The sequence below is a fragment of the Myiozetetes cayanensis genome, unplaced genomic scaffold (assembly GCF_022539395.1).
Source record: "Myiozetetes cayanensis isolate MyiCay16 unplaced genomic scaffold, myiCay2020 scf2-11, whole genome shotgun sequence".
NCBI classification, from domain to species: Eukaryota; Metazoa; Chordata; class Aves; order Passeriformes; family Tyrannidae; genus Myiozetetes; species Myiozetetes cayanensis.
In genome coordinates this window covers 58,331,472-58,351,172 of record NW_026087411.1, presented here as the reverse complement: position 1 = coordinate 58,351,172, position 19,701 = coordinate 58,331,472, and the positions used below count along the sequence as shown (strand labels likewise).

Sequence of the window (19,701 nt, the reverse complement as noted above, 5' to 3'; positions counted from 1 at the left end):
ATCTACCATAGGTAGCTAAGTTTTCAGTGATTTCTGGCAAATCATGGCCTTGGCTTCAATAGTTTGTTTTCATGGTTTTGAACATGAGTTCACTGTTCATGCTCCTATAAATTTGTGATGTCAGTATCTAGAAGTGCAACCATGTGAGAATATGATCAGAACTGATCTGCTCTACTCAGAAGTAAAATTTTACATCAGTGAGTCACTGTGGGTTTAATGCTATGAGACAGCAAATAAAGTGGGAACATGTGTTTAGTTCAAAGTAGTATCTGCACTCCAGTTGACAGTGTCAATCTTGCTTTCTCAATTACATTCTGGAAGAAATGCTGCTCTGTGGCTACTGAGACAGTCAACATGCTTTCAATGCATGCTTTGTTTTTTTCTTTAAACAAAGAACAATTTATTTATTTGCTGATAAATATTTATCCACTGATCGCTCTAACAACATCTATTAACCTGCTAAGAAAAAACCCTGATGTTCTTTTATGGGAGCCATATAGATAACTCTTGATAGAAGCATGTTGAGTACTTCAGAATACACTTGCTAAGCAATAAGCAAGAATTTGACGTAATTTATGATCTGCAGTGATTACAGTTCTTGAACTCCCTTTGTGCTGCCATATACCATACAATTTTCTCTTTCTGAATCCAAAAGTCAAAGTTTAGTGTGTGTGCCCTGTGTTGAGAAATGAAATGATTTTTGCATAAACTCTCAGTTTCTAACTTTCATGGAACTGGGAGGCTAAAGAAACCCTATCTCCTTTTCTTTAAGTCCATCTTCTGTTTAGAATAATTGATTATGCAAATAATAGAATCATTAAAGTTGGAAATGGTGTCCAAGATCACTGAGTCCAATCTTTGAGCAAACACCACCATGTCAACTAAACCACAGCATTAAGTGCCATGTCCAGTCATTTCTTGAACACTTCCAGACATGGTGACTTCACCACCTCCCTTGGTAGCCTATTTCAATGTTTAACCCTTTCAGTGAAAACATTCTTCTTGATGTCCAGCCTGAACCTCCCCTGGTGCAACTTGAGGCCATTTCCTCTTGTCCTGTCGCTGCCTGCCTAGGAGAAGAGGCTGAACCCCACCTTGCTGCAACCTCCTTTCAGGTAGTTGTAGGGAGCAATGCATTTAATGCCCCACATTAAACAATTTGACTGTTTTCTGAGGAGTATTTCCTAGGTCACTGAATCCTGGACCTCCTGAGAAACTGTGAAGTTCTTCTTGTAAGTTGAGCATGCTCCTGTGTTATAAGTAAGTAAGTTCAGATGAATAAGATCCTTTACCATCTTGTTATGCCGAATTCTAAATTCATTTACAGAAAGTTCATATCCAGTTGTTCTGCACTAATGTCATCCTTTGCACTCCACGGTTGTCCATTTTTGCTCCATAGCACTGTCTTCCCTAAAGTACCTACAGAGAGTTGTTAACCCTTTTCAGGCCCCATTGTTGCTAGCCTAAACAGACCTGTCTTTGGTGGGCTCCTGTGAGACTCTTGCTTCTCCTTGGCACTCCAGTTCTTCTTTGCACCTCTTCCAGACTGATCTGTTACTGAATATGGATAACTAAAACTGTGTGCAATGTTCCAATTTCCATTCACTTCCTCTATGGTAAGACATCCTTAACCTCGGGGGAACTGAGTGATGCTGGTTTGAAACAGAGCCCAGATTTCCAGTTAGTTATAAACTATAAGCATCTTTAATGTTGGCTGTAAACCACCACTGAAAGAAGTTCTACCAAGAAATGAAAGAGATAATATTTTCTGTATTATAGTGATACCGTGTGTTCTGTCATTGCGTAAGCATCACTGAACATTTTTCTTTTTTTTTTTTAATTAGTCTTTTGGCGAAGGCCACTCTGCGTGCCCCGGGTCTAGTAGAGCTGCTCTTTCTCTCTCTTGGCAAGTTCCTCCGGGACCAGTTTCTCTCTGCGCTGGCTCACCCCACACAAGGGAGTCTTCACGTATTTCCTGCAGAAGCACAAAAAAACAAACAAACAAACAAACAAAAAACTGCACAGGTTTGCCACTGCCTGCAGTCGGCAGAGCGCTCTCCCTGCGGAGTAGGGAGAGCCCTCCTCATCCCTGCATCCCCTCAGGGCCGGCTCCGGCTTCTCCAGCCTTTCTTCCAAGAGGATAGGAGAGAGGGCGCGGGGGGGGCAGCGCAGGCTGGACCAGAAATGCCAATCCTTCGGTCCACTGAGCAGTGACCGCTGCTGGGGGGAGAGCCCAGGGCCTCCGGCAGCACAGTGATTAGTCCATAAACAATTTCCTTCAAGCCTGGCTGAGTTGCAGCATGCTCTTTAGAAAAAAAAATTTCTCTTGTATAGTCTAGAAAATTCAATTACAGGATGGCACTAAGCTGTTCAAATGTTAATTACTTCCATTGTCAAAAAAGGATATAGAAGCATAGGACAGTTCATATTGAAAAACACCTCGAAGATCAAGTCTAGCTGTTAACTTAGCACTGCCATCTTCATGATGAAATCATGTCCCCAGTTTCCAGATCTAGATAATTTTTGAACACTTCCAGGAATTCCACCACTTCCCAGGGCAGCCTGTTCCAATGCCTTGCCACCCTTTCAGTAAAGAAATTTTTCCTAGCAACCAATCTAAACATCCCTTGGTGCAACTTGAGACTGTTTCTTCTTGGCCTGTCGCTTTTTCCTTGGGGCAAGAAACTGTCCCCACCTGGTTGCAACCTCCTTCCAGGTAGTTGTAGAGAGCAGTAAGGTAGCCCCTGAACCTAGTTTTCTCCAGGCTAAACAGCCCCAGCTCTCTCAGCTGCTCCTCATATGACTTACTGTCCAGATTCTTCACCAGCTCTGTTGCCCTTCTCTGGACATGCTCCAGCACCTCAGTGTCTTTCTTGTACTGAAGGACTCAGAACTGGACACAGGATTCAAGGCACAGTAGCCTGCTGGCAGCCTGTCAGCAGGGAGAGAGTGAAGGAGTCTGCATTGCCCCATCAGGTTTGTGGATCAACTGGGGAATGATGCCTTGCCTGTACAAGTATGCCACCAGCTGTGGTGACTCTCTCTTACCCCAAGCCATCCGCCTTGCAAAAATCTTGTCCATAATTTTTTCCCCATTACTTCTTTATCCTTTTAATCATTATGCTGATAACTTCTCTGATTAGTCCAAAAAAGAAATTAACTTCTGTAGAACAGCTTTTTGAACATAATGGGAGAGTGCTGCATTTTAAAAAACAGGGCTACTTAGCATTTTCTATAATTTTTAATGGTAAAAAACAACTGAAAAGAAGGGGGGCAGTAGCAAATTGATAGTAAAAAATTCATGGTTAATTTATAGTCAACGACACCTGCATTTGGAGATTATAAACAAACAGCATGCATATCAGCAGCCCGTTTAATTCTGTTATTCAAATTGATGTGGTACCTTTGTTGATGTCCTAGTTACAGGGGCTGGGACCAGTTTATTGCTATGTGGGTATAAGCAAAACTGTGTATTCTATACCCTCTATGTAATTTCTGATGTACTATTAATAAATGGATTGTTTCCAGCAGCTGCCCAAGGCACACCTGACACCTCAGGCTTCAAGCTGGGTGTTAAATAAACTCTTCGAGGTAGGGGAGTGTTCTTCTGTTTTCACATCAATGACTCAGCTGTGATAACTCCCCTCTGGGGAAGCATTGCACCTTCACACCCAGCCTGAGGGGTCATTTCTCCTAATGGGTCGTAATGGACTGGCATAATAGGCAGCTGCAATACCTACACCATCAAAGATTCCAGAAATCTCCCATGACTCACACAGTTAAATCAACCATTGTGAAACTCCCCATCCTGGGGGAGGTACTGGCCATTCTCACCTGAACTTGAGCATATATAAACTTCGGATTTGGGGACTTCTGGTACTACTTGTTGGATTGAGAGGAGAATCAGAACTTCAACAGGACTGCGACTGTTACTTCAATAGAACTGCTACCAGCATCCAGACCAACAGGTTTTCCTTTCCTTTTACTTTGCATCCAGTGGAGCCATGTGGTGCTCAGCACAGGGGCTAACAAACACTGTTCTGTTCTTGTCCCAGGGTTCTGGGTTATGAATCTGTCTTTGGGGGTTAAAACCAGGTTTTTTTCTGTATCATTGTACTTATGGTAATCTTTTTAGTAAATTGTAACTCTGACTCTTGAGTTGGATTAATTTCTTCTGCTGGTTTGCGTTTAAACCAGAACAAATGAATGTATGTAATTTCAAGGGACACTCTGTTTCTGAGGGATAAGAGCAGACAGGTGGAGTCAAAAGATGCAAAACCAGTCAGAATGGGTCTTATTAAAGGCACAGGCACATGATATTCACATTACCAGCACTCTCTCCCTCTCATTGCTCTTCTAACCTTTTTATGTGGTGAGCTGGGGACACAATACTTGTGCTGAAAGAACCTTTTTTGGATATGAGCTCGTAGAGTCTACAGAGCCGTGGCACTCAGTAAATGCACCAAAAAATGTCCATCTAGAAGAGTTATCAAAACTCTCATGTAAATATTTGAGATAGGGTACCTCTCCTTCCCTTTTTCTGCATGCAAGCTAAGACACACAGCCTTAAATGCAAGACTGTGTTGCCTTCCTCTCCAGGAATGCCAGACAGGAAAAGTGCTAGGGAGTCAGGTCTGGCTGCAGGTGTTCCTCACAGGGGTGCTGGAAACCAACATCCCTTTAGGGCCAGTCCTTCAGTTCCAACAAAATGTTTATTTGACCACTGAGATCAACATGTACAATCTCAAGCCCTGAGAAAATCTGATTTTTCCAGACCTCCCTCCCTGCCCCCAGTTTCCTTTTTTTTTTTTTTTTTTTGTAGCATGCAGCATTGAAAGAATTTCTCCCTCTGGCACCTGAAGGATGCAGTCACATGCTTGGTACTTACTGTTTAGCTAGTTCCATGGATATTTGCTCCAAAGAGCATCCTTTTGTCTCTGGTATAAACACAATAACAAAAGCCAGGGATGCTAGGCTCATTATTGTGTAAATGAAGCACACCCAGGACAAGCCAATGAGCTCTACAAAGGAAGAAAACATGTCTTTTTAAATTTTCTAATAATGCATTTTTTGTTTCTCTTCCTGTATTTTGTAGTATACAGCCCCTAATGCAAAGAAGTTAGAAAGAAGCTAGTCTGTAATTGTTAGCTCACATAGTTCAAAAAAGATGAGTGGCTTTGCTTTTTCTAATACTCCTTATGAAAGAAAATTGATGAGCCCATATTGATCCACTTAGCAGGAACCTATTGATTTATTTTGCTTGCGGTCACTCTGGATGAAAACAAGTGAGCAGCCATTGCTACTGGCTTGTGCCAAGGCAGTATGGATCACAAGGGCCTTGGATTTTTGCCTGTGTATGGTTTTGGTCCACATTCTTTCATGAAGCAAATCCAAGCGTTTTTGCAACTGTTAACAGTTGTCTCCAGTTAATCCTCCCCACCTGTCAGTTCCCAGCATTTCCACTGCAAGTCATGGGTCCTGTGCCAGAAAGTGATCCAAGACTGAACTCCTAAGGAGGCCATCCAAGAACTAGCTGTTTTCTGAGCCTACAGTCCCGGGGCAGGTAGGTCCTCAGGCTGAGGGGTGAACTCTGCAGCCCCTGGAAAGTAAAGCACATGCAAACCCAACAGGCTGCTACAGCCCCCTTTACCCTGATAGAACAAAGCCGAACCACTGAGGCATCAGTTGTGTCATGAGCTAAAAATTGCAGCTGAAGCTTCTAATCCAACTGATATCTTCTGTATCATATACCTAAGTGCAGGTGCTGCTGGCCACTGTGACCTCCATGTGTATTTGTTTGACAGTAGAATTTCTAATTCTGCCTTTCTAGAATAAGAATGTACTTACGCTTTCATAAATCCAGATAAGACCCAGCTAAGCCAATAGAGTTACTGGAGCTTTACAGTCATTGAAACTGAGACCAGGATAACGCCATTTTAGTCACAGATCACAATCATTTTCAAATCCGTCTCAATAAACATCTAACAGGGTGAAAACCACCTTGACTTTTCGTGGGTTGATTGTCTGCCTCTGGTGGAGAGTAATGTAGAGTTAAAGGAAATTCTGGAATTTCTACTCCCTTATATATTTTGATCTCAGCATATATTTTCCTCAGAAGAAGAATGAAAATTAAACTTTTCAAAAATTTGTATGATATAAAATTAGAAAAAAATTTGCTAATCAATAAATTTTAGTATCAGCATTTAACCTCTTCCTTTGATTATCATCACATTAGAAGCTACTATAAGGTAATCTCTCACATTAAAATGTGAAATATTTTTACCTCACAAAGACACTTCTTTCCTAAAGAAAGTTTTCTCAAAGCCAGCACATTCCTGTGAAAAGGAATGAATTAAATGGGAATATCTTTAAAAATGTCTGATCAGAAAAGCTGTGGTCTAATCTAGAGCAGAACTTACACTGACTTCAAAACATGCAGAACTAAATTCTAAATATTACATATTTTCAATCTACTAAGGCAATGAAGTTTTGAAGATCTGGGTTTCACAGCCTGTGGAGTTGATGTGCAAGGTGGTCTGATAACCATCACTGTGAGGATGAAATTACTAGCACAAACGTAGAAAGATGTGGTGGAAATGAGGTTACACCAACACCTAAACAGAGCTCTTGGCTCCTGGGGCATCACAACTGCAATTTTAGCAATGTTATTTGTATAGAAAATATTTATTTTACCCACTAAGAGAATATAAACTTGGAAGGTCACAGAGAAATCTTACCAGTTACAGTCAAAAATGTCAAGGAGATGAGGAGATTTATACCCCAGTTCATGCTAGATGTCAAAGCCATGGCCCGTCCTCTGATCCCACCAGGGAAAATTTCACTCAGGACCAGCCAGGACACTGAAACAGAAGGAAAAAAAATTGTTGTCTTTGAAAGGATGGCTTTCCTTGCTGTAAATCTAGGTAGTCCATGAATTCAGGTGAGGCCACCTGAAAGAATAAGGTGATTTTCAGTGGGTTAGGTTTGTGAGGGCCCATGCTCTGCAGTCAGCATGTGCAGCAGTCAGCATCACCCCAGGTCACCATCCCTTCATCCCTGCCTGGTGGGTGCCTGAGCCAAGGATGGGTGGCACTGGGAAAGTGAGCTCTGACTGCACATCTGTGTATGAAAGGGAGTTCTGACTAAATAACTCTTGACATAGCACTAATGGAAGTGGGGCAGCAAACCAAAGTAATCTCCGGCCTCAGAGCAGCACTGTGTGTTTATGCCACCTTATAAATCAAGCTGCCACACTGAAGTATGTTTGCTATTCCAGCTCTCTGCTCCATATAAATGAGATTGCTAAGGTATAAATGAAGAGAGAGGGACTGATTTTTGACTCGTTCTTATCACACCACACCACAGGTGATCTAAATGCTAGCTCACAAAAGCAAATTCAGATATGAAGAGCTGGCTGTGTAACCACTTGCTAGCAAGAGCAATAAAAAAAAATAAAAAAGACACTACATATTTTTACCATTTCTGATTATTAGAAAACAAACAAAGAAAACCCCACAAGCAAACCCAAACCCCAAACAAAAACCGCCTCCTTTTGTTGATAAGCAAGATTCATTAGCAAGAGGTTGCTGTGTGGAGAGGTTGTGGGTTAGCAGGTGACCAGCACAAGAGCAGAGAGGCCCATAACACATGGATGAACTGTGGTTTCAGACCCTTAGACGTGGCCATTATAAAGACAACAGCTCATCTGTGCTGTTGTTTCTGCAAAATGACAGATGAGAGTTTACTGGCTGGGCAGTCTTAAAGACACATTTTAAAAATAGACTCCTGTACATGCAAGTGTTTCTTGCTGCCCTATCCCTTCAGATGCTTGTAGAGTTCCTGTGTGACAGTACTGGTAAAAGTAGAAAAGAAAAAGGTGATCCAGAAGGACACTAGAAAGGACTAGCTAAAAGGGGGAAAAAAACCCTAAGCCTTGAATCAACTGAGTAGATTTGAGCAAACTCTAGATTTCTTTGTACCAGAGATTTGAATTAAAAAATGTTTTGTGGACCTGGTCCAGATTTTATCTTTTACAAAAAACATAAAAAGCTTCACTCCCACAGTGGGAGTGACCCAGAAGAATAACGATTTTATTCTTGAGAATCAAGACCATTCTGCTTAAAGGCCTAACACTGTTGGGCATAGTCAAGTGGCACACAGCCATAACACAGCCACCAAGTCTAATAGCAGTCATAGAGGGGATTTGTTTTCTCTTTTTTTCTGATTTGGATCACATCAAAGTTTAATACACTTGTTGCTGACAAAACAAACATTGCTCTGAAGAAATGCCCTCAGTCTGTTCTGTGGTGTGTCTACAGATGAGGAAGGAGCAAAGCAGCAGCAAACTACTTCTCAAGCAGATGTTTTTCCATGCCAAGCCAGCTAGCCCTACACCTGACCAAATTCATGAGTATGTCATGATTGTATTTTGCCCCTCCTCAGCATCAGGGCTGTTGAAACCAGTATTGTTAGTTTCGGCTGATACAACATGTCACCACAGGGAGTGCTACCTGAAAAGCAAAGCAGTAAGGGAGATGCAAAGGAGTCCTTCTGAGAGGTACACGCACAGCTGCTGAATTTTGTCTCCACAGGACGGCCTGGCAGCCAGCAGCCAGCTCAGCTGGAAAAATTGTTATACACTGAAAACTGGCAGAGGGGATATTTGCAGTCACTTTAGGATTAAAATAAAGGCTGAAAGAATTCAAGCCCACTTTCTGCAGGGCATAAACCAACCTCCATGAATAAAGTAGCACTGTGGGCACTGGGGGATGGCTCATGCCACAGCTGAAATGCGTGACACTGCAGCAGTTCCAATATCATGCAGTTCTCCAAGGACAGACTGGCCCTTTCATGGTAACTATAATTTGTCTGGAGGTTTGAAATATGTTGTTTTCCTGTTAAGAAACTAAAATACTTCAGGATCTGCATCAGCCACAATAGTAGCTAGCTGTTTTTATTGCAACCAGTTAGTTAGTTCAGACAGATCCCACTAGACTGTTCTTCACTAGACTGTTCTTCACGTCTGCTATTGGCAGCTACATCCGCTGGCTCTGACCTCCTCTTAGCTGCCAAGGAGTGGATAGGCTTGTTCCCTACGGAGAAAGAGCAGTTGTAGAAATCCGACACTACAGTCTGTTTATTCCTTTCCCCAAGCTAAGGCAGCAATAACGATCGATTCTTTGCTTTTAGCACCTCTCTGGGCTTGTGTTTACTGTTTGTACCTTTGCCAAAAAGCTGCTGTAGGGATGGCAGGGATGTGACTTTCTTGGGGAGGGGAGGAGGGGGGGGAGCCAGCAACTAGGTTCAAGCTCCCATTCATAATGACTGCTGCTACATTCTGTGTTGTGTGCACACAACACTGAAAAAATTTACCTGCAAGCTCCCGAAGTCACTGCCAAGTCAACGGTGTGCTTTGCCTTCAGCAGCGTAAGCAGTGTCATTTTACAGGGGAAATCAGCCTATCCTTGAAAAGAGGATCCAAATACCAACCCCCACCCTCCATCTGCTGTGTAATCTAACAGTATTTCAAAAGGATGCTGTGATAGCAACCACATTGCTCACACAATAGTTTTCAGTGCCTGCTCCAGCCACTCTTGCCTGGTGTTAGTGGAACGAGCTGGTGTTAGCTGGTGCTCTCCAGATCAGAAGTAGATAAGAGATGTGGCTAAGGGCTAGACAGCAGAAATCTCTGTGCTAGATTCCACAACTGCAGGGTTTGTTGCTGCAGGCAGTAACTCACCTTTGCTGACCTGTAGTGTGCCATATGTTGACAGCAGTTAAGAAAAATTGTGCAGTTTAATGTTCCTTTTTTATGGTACAATCCCGAAAAAAACCCGCCTACTGCAAATGCAGACAAAAATACAGTATTGGATCAGAAAACTTAACTGTTTCATTAAATATCACAGAAACTAAATGCCCTGACATTCCTTGCCCAAATGGGAAAAGCAGTGGATTCAGGTATACAATCAGCCCCTCAACGAGGATGGTGACATTCACCTCTAAACAAAGTCACAGGGCTGTAAAAGCAGGAAACAGAATAATAATGGAAGATTTCGGCTGTTCCCATTATGGCTGAAAAAATTGCATAATGGAACATAGTGCTGGCAGTACATTTTAGATACCAGAGATGATGGTTTCTTTTAGCACTTTGCCTGATACTTAATGAGAGAAAAAATTCAAATCATGCTTCAGTGCTAGGCATGGGTAGTTCAATATGCAACTGTGACCAAGATGCTCTGCTACATTGCTTATAACATTTTAAATTTAGTATTCTCAAAGAAATGGAAAAGCAAGAGCCAACCACATTGTTTCAAAAGGAGAACAATATTAGCATAAGCTTACTTTCTATAAAGATCAGGGTAAATTCAGTGGTGCTATGGAAACTGTTTACCCGGTTAAAGGTTTAAAACACACATATAACCAAATAAATGTGAAATAGCTCAGCACAGATAAAGTATTGAATGAAGAAAACTGTTAGGAAAAGGAATGTGCCTTTCCTAAAGGTGTACACTGTGTCCAAACAAAGAAAAAGCAGTATGATTGCTGAAACATTACTAGCAGTACCATCATCAAGCAGCTGAGTGTTTTGAGAGTGTGCTGTCTGAGAGGATGAGAGGTCAGGGAGAGAGGAGGTGACATGCCAACACTGAAGAAAACATTCCATTAGGATGCAGGAAAGGGTCACCCTGGTACACTGTACCAAGGTTTTGGCCGGAGGTAGGATGAAGGTAAGTAATCTCAGCTGGAAAGGGGGATATGTACAGTGTCTTTAAGAAAAGTTGAGAAACACCGTGTAATTTTGAAAGTTTTAAGGTGTGGGGTTAGAAACAAATGAGCCACTGTGCTTTTCAGTCTCAAAGAGCTTTAGTGAAGTGTCGTGGGATATAAAAAAAGCTATTCCTATGGATCAATAACTGTTTGTTACAGGAAACAAAGGACATGGCCAGTTTTCAGAGTGGAAGGCAATTACTGTGTTTCCAGATCTCTCAAGAAAGGGAAGTGAATGTATGTGCAAAAATTACCAATGGTACAAAATCATTAATAATGGTACTAAAAATGAAGGATCATAAAGAATTGCAAAAGTATCTCAAAACATTGAGTACTTTGAAAAGCAACCCATGAAATTCCTTATCAACACATGCAAAGTCATAAATAATAATGGCCAGTCTTCGCAAGTGAAGATCCGGGGAAGGTCTTTACACCTTCCAGCCTGCGCATTGGATTTTTTAGGTGAGACTCAGTGTGCGCGGAACTGAGCCCACCCTTTAATCCTAAGGTTCATCTGCCGGGGCCAAGCGAGCTTGGACAGTGGCAGCAAGGTCCTTAGGACGTAGGTGGGTTGCCTTTTTAAGGGCTAACGAGCTCCATCTGTCCGGGAAAAGTAACACACAGGGAAAAAACCAGACATCACTACACACACCAACTGTGCTTGGGACAGAAGTGTTAAAACCTCCATGGTCATCTCACGGACAGCATCAGCTCTGGAAGACAGAGGTCATGGCTGCAAAGGTTTGGCAGTTATTAGGAAGGCAGTGCTGAATGTGCCATTGAGCATGCTGTGCCACTATATTTGTCACATTGCATGCCGATTTGGTCAGCTCAGAACTAGATGAGCCATGGAGAAAGGTGTGTAATGGGCTCTGCAAAGGGCAGTTAAACAAGTGAGGACTCTTCAGCTTAGAAAATGTACAGCAGAGGGGAACAGAGTTGCAGTGGAGATGAGCTGAAGACTGGTTTTAGTCACATTTTTAAAAATACAAGCCAAGTGAATCCAACTGAAATTACCAGGGACAGCAGTTATGCGAGGTGGGAGGAAATGCTTTTACAGACAATGTGTATTTCAGCTATGGAACTCACTTTCACAAGATGCTTCAGATATGAAAAATATTGGTGAGGTAAATCATTAAATGCTGGTTGTCTAAACATTATTTCTCTGTATGTGTGAAAAAAGATACATCAAGAACTATTGTTCACCATAATAAAAATAAATCCTCAACATTTTTCTTGAAGTTCAGAGAACTACCGATAGGTGGAAGGACACACTGCATGTTGCACGGGCCTTTTCTTCTGTATTGTCCATCAGTACCTGCTACTGGGTATTGTTTGAGTAGTGTTTTTGTTTGACCCAATGTGGCCAACTTAATGAGCTTTATACCTGGGCCATAAGCAAAGAGATGTCTCAAACTCTCATGTCATTTCTCTCTTACTTCCTTTCTTTACAGATATGTAGTAAATAAAAATAAAAAAAGAAAAATTAAAAATTAAGAGACTCACATCAGAGAAGCAGAAAAATCTGAGAATATCTGAGAAATACCACAGTCTTGAGCGTGCTCAACACTGAAGTGAGTGAATGAAAAATGTCCTTGTTTTGACCTTTTTCCTGCCAGGAGGCAGAAGCAAATTGGTAGTTGCACAGCAGCTCTCATTAATGAAATATTAGATTCCCTTGGTATTCAACTCCTGCTTAGCATTTTTTCTTTCCTATACCTGTACTGTGTGATCAAATTCTTTATGGTGAAAATAGCCATTGAAAGAATTAAAGTTCCTGAGGTATAAACTCTGGAAAGAGATTAGGTGGATTTACAGCTTAGGAGGGAAGTAGGCAGAATGTGTAAGACTTTGAAAGGGGGGATTGGGTTGTTAAGAACCTGAGGTCCAATGGAAGATAAGGAAGGGATTATACCACCAAGTGATGCAGAAAGACCATCTAAGAATATTGGGGAAGGATGCAAGCAAGCCACTGTGAAGCTGCCATGACAGAAAAGAAGTCAAAGGACTTGGCTAATGACTGGCTTTGCCAAAACAAGATTTATTTTTTTTCTGGGCTTATGAAACCCCACAGGTATTTCATTTGCCTGGTTTCTGTCTCCAATGGGTATTAACAGAAACAGGCAGGTGGCCAACCATTTACCACTAAAGGTCAGCTTCAGGCCCAGTTGGCCTTGATTTCAAAGGGCACATTGCAAAGGATGGCACAAGCCTTCACAGTGTGCATGGCTATGAGGTGTTTTCCCATGAGGGCTTGCAGCACTGGGACAGAGCTGGGATTTGGGGGACACACACCTGCTGCTGTCACGCACCAGCATTGTCCCAGCATGGCTCCCAGCACCCACACAATGCAATCCTGGTAAAGGCTTTTGCAGCAGTTCCAGTGAAAGAAATCTAGAGGGGCTGGCAAAAGTGAGGGATGCTTAAACTGGAAAGAAAAAGTGTGGGAGGGAGTTTGTTCTTTTCCAAAGCAGATAAAGTAGGTATGACACACAAAAGGTGGTCTGGAACTCTGCCCATGATTTTGTGCAAGGGGTGAAAACAGATGATCGTGACTGGCATTAAAAATCTCTGACTTCGCTTAATGAGAGCTGTCTTTCTCTCTGGCTTTGCCCCATGATATGAGACTAAAGTGGCTGCTCAAAATTAATAACTGGCAAATATAGAGCAAGTGAGCAGCCGTACTGCTTTGGAGATCATGTAAGCTGCCAGCAGAGTGCCAGCCTGACAGTCATACCCTGTGTGCACACATTAAAAGGAGTGGAATTGCTGTATTGCTGAGAGAGGAGTAGGAGAAGCCTCAGCTAATCTCATGCCTTTGGCTGCATCCTGGCCTCTGCAGCAAAGGCAATAAATATGTACATTAATTTTAATGGCTTCTGAGGTGCTTCTCTCCAAGCGGCTCTATGACTACTGGTTGCAAGATACCTGATACCACTGATGTTCCAAAAGGAGCTGATGTGGTGTGGAAAATCTAAATTATTTTTCTTTCCTTCCAGTACACTACAATTCTGTTTCTAATGGTTAAGCCTTTAGGCTGACTCCTTGCAGTAACGTTGTTAGGACAAGTGGGATTTAATCCTTTTTTCTCTGAGGTTCTATCAGAGTATATAAAAGTTGTTGCCCAGTGTTTGTACTATTTGCATCACTATCCGATAAACAGGCTGAGAACTCACATGTGCTTTTTAAAGGAACCTCAGTGGACCACTGAAATCATCCTTCACTTGTGCTTCTTCCAGTTTATGCAAGAGAAGCAGGAGGGTTAGAGGGGAAGAGACTGATTGCAATGCATTAGTTCCTTCCGATTTTCTGGGCTACTTGAGCAGGAGAGGAGTGAGATGTAGTTCACCTCTGATTTTCCTGAGCCATCCTTCCTCCCTTAACCTTCTCACAATTGTGGGCCTGCATTTTTAATGCCTTTTTGAAGTTTTTTGAATTATTTGAATTTTCATCTCCATGAACTTGAAAGAAATATAATGCCTTATATGGGCTTTCCTTTATAGTGCAAGCTGTTCAATATATTCTTAAATCTATACTGCCTGTTTTCATCTTGACAGAATAGTCACAAACATGAAGAGCTTTCTTAGCACAATCATTCCCATCTGAAGGATTACCAGACAAGTAGTGATAGATATATAAGGATCTAGAAATAGTAGAATTCTCTTAGTTAATGTGATTTGTAGCCCATCTTGCCTCCCAAAAAGTGCTCAGCAGCAAATCTGTCAGTAGGATAGTCCTGGTTTCTGCTGGGAGAGAGTCCATTTTCTTGTCAGTAGCTGGCACAGTGCTGTGTTTTTAATTCAGTATGAGAATAATGTTGATAACACACTGATATTTCAGTTGTTGCTAAGTAGTGCTTATTCTAAATCAAGGATTTCTCAGTTTTCCATGCTTGGTTTCCCATTCCCAGTGAGCTGGTGCACAAGAATCTGGAAGGGAGCATGGCCAAGACAGTTGGCAGGAACTGGTCAAAAAGATATTCCATACAATACAGCATCATGCCCAGTATATAAACTGGGGGGAGTTGGCCAGGAGCCACTGATCACTGCTCAGGAACAGACTGGCCCTTGGTCAGCGTGTGGTGAGCCATTGTATGGTGCATCACTTGGTTCTCTTGGATTTTATTCCTCTCTCTCTTGCTCGCTCCCCTTTTCATTACAATTATCAGTATTTTTAATATTATCATCATTATAGTTAGAATTATTTTTATATATTCTCTTGTTTCAATTATTAAGCTGTCCTTATGTCAACCCATAAGGCTTATCTTGTTTTTTCAGTTCTCCTTCGTGCTAGGTAAGGGGCAGGGGAAGGAGTGAGCAGGCAGCTGTGTGATACTTAGTTGCCAGCTGGGGTTAAAAAAGAAAGATGTATCCTAGCTTTACTGTAGGCAGATATGTAATAGTCTGTACCTCTTTTCAGGTATCCTAATAAAAGTTGTTTTGAACCAATGTAGGAGATGACAATTCTGTTTGCAACTGGATATTAACAGCCATTGTCTCTCTCTCTCTCATCCTTTATTATGTAGACTCTTAAATTCTCCCATCAATGCATAACAACTTGCAGAGCAGCAAAAGAAAAAAAAGAGTGAAAAAAGGAAAATTTTAGACAAGCTTTCAAGGGAGAACGTGCTTATTATAATAAATCACCTACTGCCATCCCAAAAAAGGCCTTTTAATTAAAACCTGAAATATGTATTTCCATTTGTAGGTGTTTATTTGTTCGGAATATTGAATCAAGGATAATCCATTGAGGCATTTGCAGAGGAATGACTGCAGAAGCCAGAGACTCTAATTCGTGAGGAAGTTGTACATGAATTAGTTTGGCTTATCACATATTTCACTTCTAAAAAGTATGCAGAGGAGAAATTACCCAGTTGGGTGGGGTAAATTAACCTGTTTTTCCAGTATCCAAGGGCTAATGTTAGTCCTTGATGGGTTGCACAGCATTAAAAAACTGTTAGGACACAGCAGTGGGGAGCAATTTAAGCCTTTGCTCTTGCAGAACAGAGATTTGTGTGCATGCTTCACAAAACTCCCGGTAGAAAGGACAAGCAACCTTTTACAATAGTGACTTATTTAGTGAGAGGCCTGCAGTGATCCAGTCTTTTATGTTCCTCACTGGAAACTGCTGCTCAGGCTTTGCTTTTGTTTCTGCCAGAGCAATGCAGGAGGAAGGTGTGAAGGCTCTGTGTTCAACCACCACAAGGTATCTTTTAGTTCTCCTTCTTTCATAAGAGTTTTTCTGCACTTAAGGTTGGTTTTCTAAGGGAACCAGAAGCTGGGTGCCCTCCTGTGTTCCTTTTCCCTTTGAGAAAATCTTCCTGGCTTTCCTCCCAGAGCTCAATCTGACACAGAAACTCAGATGCCATGGGAGAAACAGTCTCCTGACTTCATGCACTGACTTACCACGCTCTCTGTGCTTTGGCTGCCAGTCTCACCTTTCTCAGCAGTGCCAGTAAGTTATGTGATTGATTGCACAGTTTTACCTTTACGGTATAATTATTTTCTCATACTTTGTAATACATATTTTAGTTTCATGAACTTTACAAGTAAAATAAGATACTGACTTTGCACTTGAAGTCCTACTGCTGGTTTTAGTTTTTGCACAAAGCTGACCCAAGATCAGATTGCCTCTAAAAAATTCCTCCCAGCCCTTTCTCCCACGGGAAATTGGATTTTATGAAGCTTGACATATGACTTGCAAACTTTTTCACAGATTTCAGTGTCACAATGATCTTCTCCCACAGAGCATGGTTAAGGAAACAAATGTAAAATCTTTCACTGTTTTTTATATGATTTTCAAGGAACCCTGAATTTACTGAATGCTTAAATTCTTAAATTGGACCTACAAAGTAAGAAGGGCAAATTTGGCTAATGGTAAGCAGTCTTGACTACCATTCCAAAGCTTGTAGAAGAGGATATGCTAGAGTCACTTGACAGTGCATCACTTTACAGAAGATAACGTCCCTGTGGAACAAAAGAGGATTGTTAGGCCCAGTTACTAGTTAGAATCACAGCAGTATCTATTCTCTTGGGTTTTTTTATGAAGTGAGTCTGGAGGTAAAATGCTTCCTTTTGTCCAGTGGCTACTACCTAATATGAGCTGAACTTTAAAACTATGCATAATTTTAAGCACAGGCACCATTCCTCTTAAGAAGTATCTTTGCATCGATGGGCTTATTAACATAGCACTATTAGTAAAGAAATATTTAAATAATCCAGAGCACCAGGATCAGAACACTGACTCAAATCCTCATTTAAGGGGAGTGTAATGTGCCAAACCACAGGTAGTCACACACCTTTTGTAGGTATTTACCTACCTTTTCTAGGTGGTTCTTGGAGGGCGAAATTGTGTGCTCAGCAACAGCAGATTGAACTACTGTCATTGCAGAGACACAGGAACACTGACTGGGTCATGGTGTTGTGTCTCCCTCTTTTCACAGTAGCAAGGGCTCTGTCTCTCAGAAGGCAGAGCCCCTGGCCTGATCTACCATGATTTTCCCTCATTAACATACTTAAAGTTAGGAACAGGAACACAGATGTCAGTGAAAACGGTGTCCCTGATTTTGGGGTGTGCACCTCAGTATATAGTTTAAATTCAGTCTCCATAATAATAGAAAAATATATAATAAAGTAAATAAGAAACTCTCACTGACAATTCCATGTCTCATTATTGCAAAAGCACTTTTTCCTTCTTATTACCTTTCTGACACATGAAAAAGCCCTCACACTTGTAGGTTTTATCAAGTTAGATAAGATAAACCTATTTGTCTGGTATTTTAAAGAACATCTCCTGCAATTTGAAATGCTATAATTAACATCCAACTCTTCAAAAATATCTTAAATTGGCTCGCACTTCACTACAACCAATCAGCCTGTGAAAAGGCAAACCAATTCCTGGGGCTTTGTCTGGGGCAAGGAAACAGAAGTGGGAAATTCGCAATCCTTGCTTTATTTTTCATTTTGTCATGCCTTGTCTTTCTACTGCAGCTTGGTAGTACAGACACAGTGTGAAATAAAGGCCACATGAGGCACCATTTGAACAGTACAGGAATGATGAACTAGATAAATACTAGGAGTGTCATATTCAAACCACATGGATGCATGCATTAAAAGATGATTCAGTACAAATAAACAAGGCTAGGAATCTTGTCATAAAACAAAGAATCCAAGATTATTTTTTGATTATCTAAAGTAGGACTTTCTGTACTATTTTTCAGTGAAACATGCACATTTTCAAGGTTTATTATCCTGATTAAATTCCAACAAAACATTTAAACACTGGCTTGCTTTTGAACACTTGATTTAGTCCCCACCACTATCCCATTTTCCAGAATAAACTACAAAAAAACCATAAAATAAATGCTGCTCATTTCTATGAAATTTAAGACCAGGCCACATCTGCTCTGAAAAATGCAGAAGCTCAAAAATAAAACATTGCAAACAAATGTCATATAAGGCAATGTTGAGCATGAATGTCTTTTATAGTGCAGATTCATGTGCACTATAAATTAATACAATAACTACATGTTCTGTAAAAGCCTTAAATATTGCTCTATTATCAAAGATATTGATGTGAATTCTAGACAACCAAATTTTTTTACCAGTGTTTTCCAAGCTTGTGCAAAGCCATACAGCTTACAGTATTTCCAAACACAGGAACAGCCAACTAAATCCACGTAGGGTCAGAATTTCAACACTGACAGTTCTCATTCCTACAAAATTCTCCAGTTTCAGGTTGAACATTTGGTGGCCAAGATTAAGCCCAAGAGCAGAGGGCAGAGAAAAAGCAGTCCTACTCAATCCGTATTTTAGGGGTGGCAAGAGATATGACCTCTTATGATCAAGTCCCTGGGCTGATCAGTGTCATATGAAACATATGTGAAACCAGCTGTTCTGAGTTTTGTTACAGATGCATTTAATGACTGAGGTGAAAGACACATAAAAGGTTCAGCATTTAACTGTGCTAATGAATCATGCTTTAACTCAGGTAGCCAGTTAATCTAATAGTCACAGGACCAAAGTCAAGGGGACTAAATTTGTGTAGTTATTTGGGCTTTAGGTGAGTGGTCCAGCTCTGGGTTTTGACTTGCTCAATACAATAAAATACATAGAGAAAGACCACCTCAGACCACATAAGATTGCATAAGATAGACAGTGATGGATTGAAGATAGACTTACTTCCTTCTTCACCTGTATGGATTTACTTTTCATGTGAACCCTTCAGCTTTCTTTCATCCTCCTTCATCTTTCTTGCCTGATCCTTTTTCTTTCTTCCCCATGGTCCCCAATATGGGATTAAAACTGCATTTAAGTTACTCCAACAGCTTAGCATAAGATGTAGAGAAAACAAGTGGGTTTTTACATGGGAATAGAATAGAATAGAATAGAATAGAATAGAATAGAATAGAATAGAATAGAATAGTTTGGTACAAAGGGACCTACAATGAATATCTAGTCCAGCTGCATGACCACTTCAAGGCTTACTAAAAGTTAAAGCACACTATGTGTGGAATGCTGTCACACAGTTCAATTTGGCTTCCTGATCATCCTAAGGTCCCTTAATAGCCAGTGAGGAAGGGAGCACTGTGCCAAAGGAGAAGTCACGGATTTCACAGAATATTCTGAGTTGGCAGGGACCCATGAGGATCATCGAGTTAAACTCTTAAGTGAATGGACTGTAGGGAGATCAAATGGGGATTGAACCCACAACCTTGGTGTTTTTAGCACCATGCTCTAAGCAACTGAGTCAGAGAGCAGGGGTCTGAAAGCTCCCCTTCGGTGGGGAAAATATTTCCCTTTGCTCATTATCTGAGGAATCTGGCTCCTGCATCAGTTAGATTACCGAACCTGTCGAAACATCTGTTCCATTTTAGGTATAAATTATGTCAGTTTCAAAGTATTCATTCAAGCTGATAGAAATTTAAATCAGATA

The 19,701-nt window shown here is 41.2% G+C and overlaps 1 protein-coding gene across 1 annotated transcript in view; it reads right to left on the bottom strand.

Annotated features, from left to right (window-relative positions):
• Positions 1–1,685: 1,685 nt before the first annotated feature.
• The window catches only part of SLC2A12 (solute carrier family 2 member 12), a 33,447-nt gene continuing 15,431 nt past the window's right edge, over positions 1,686–19,701 (bottom strand). Inside the window, exons 3-5 of the mRNA XM_050315048.1 lie at positions 6,738–6,860; positions 4,889–5,021; positions 1,686–1,975 (exon numbers count right to left, since the gene is read on the bottom strand). Of these exons, the coding sequence (XP_050171005.1) occupies positions 1,879–1,975; positions 4,889–5,021; positions 6,738–6,860 (353 nt within the window). The 3' untranslated portion in view covers positions 1,686–1,878. The remainder of the gene's footprint in view (positions 1,976–4,888; positions 5,022–6,737; positions 6,861–19,701) is intronic.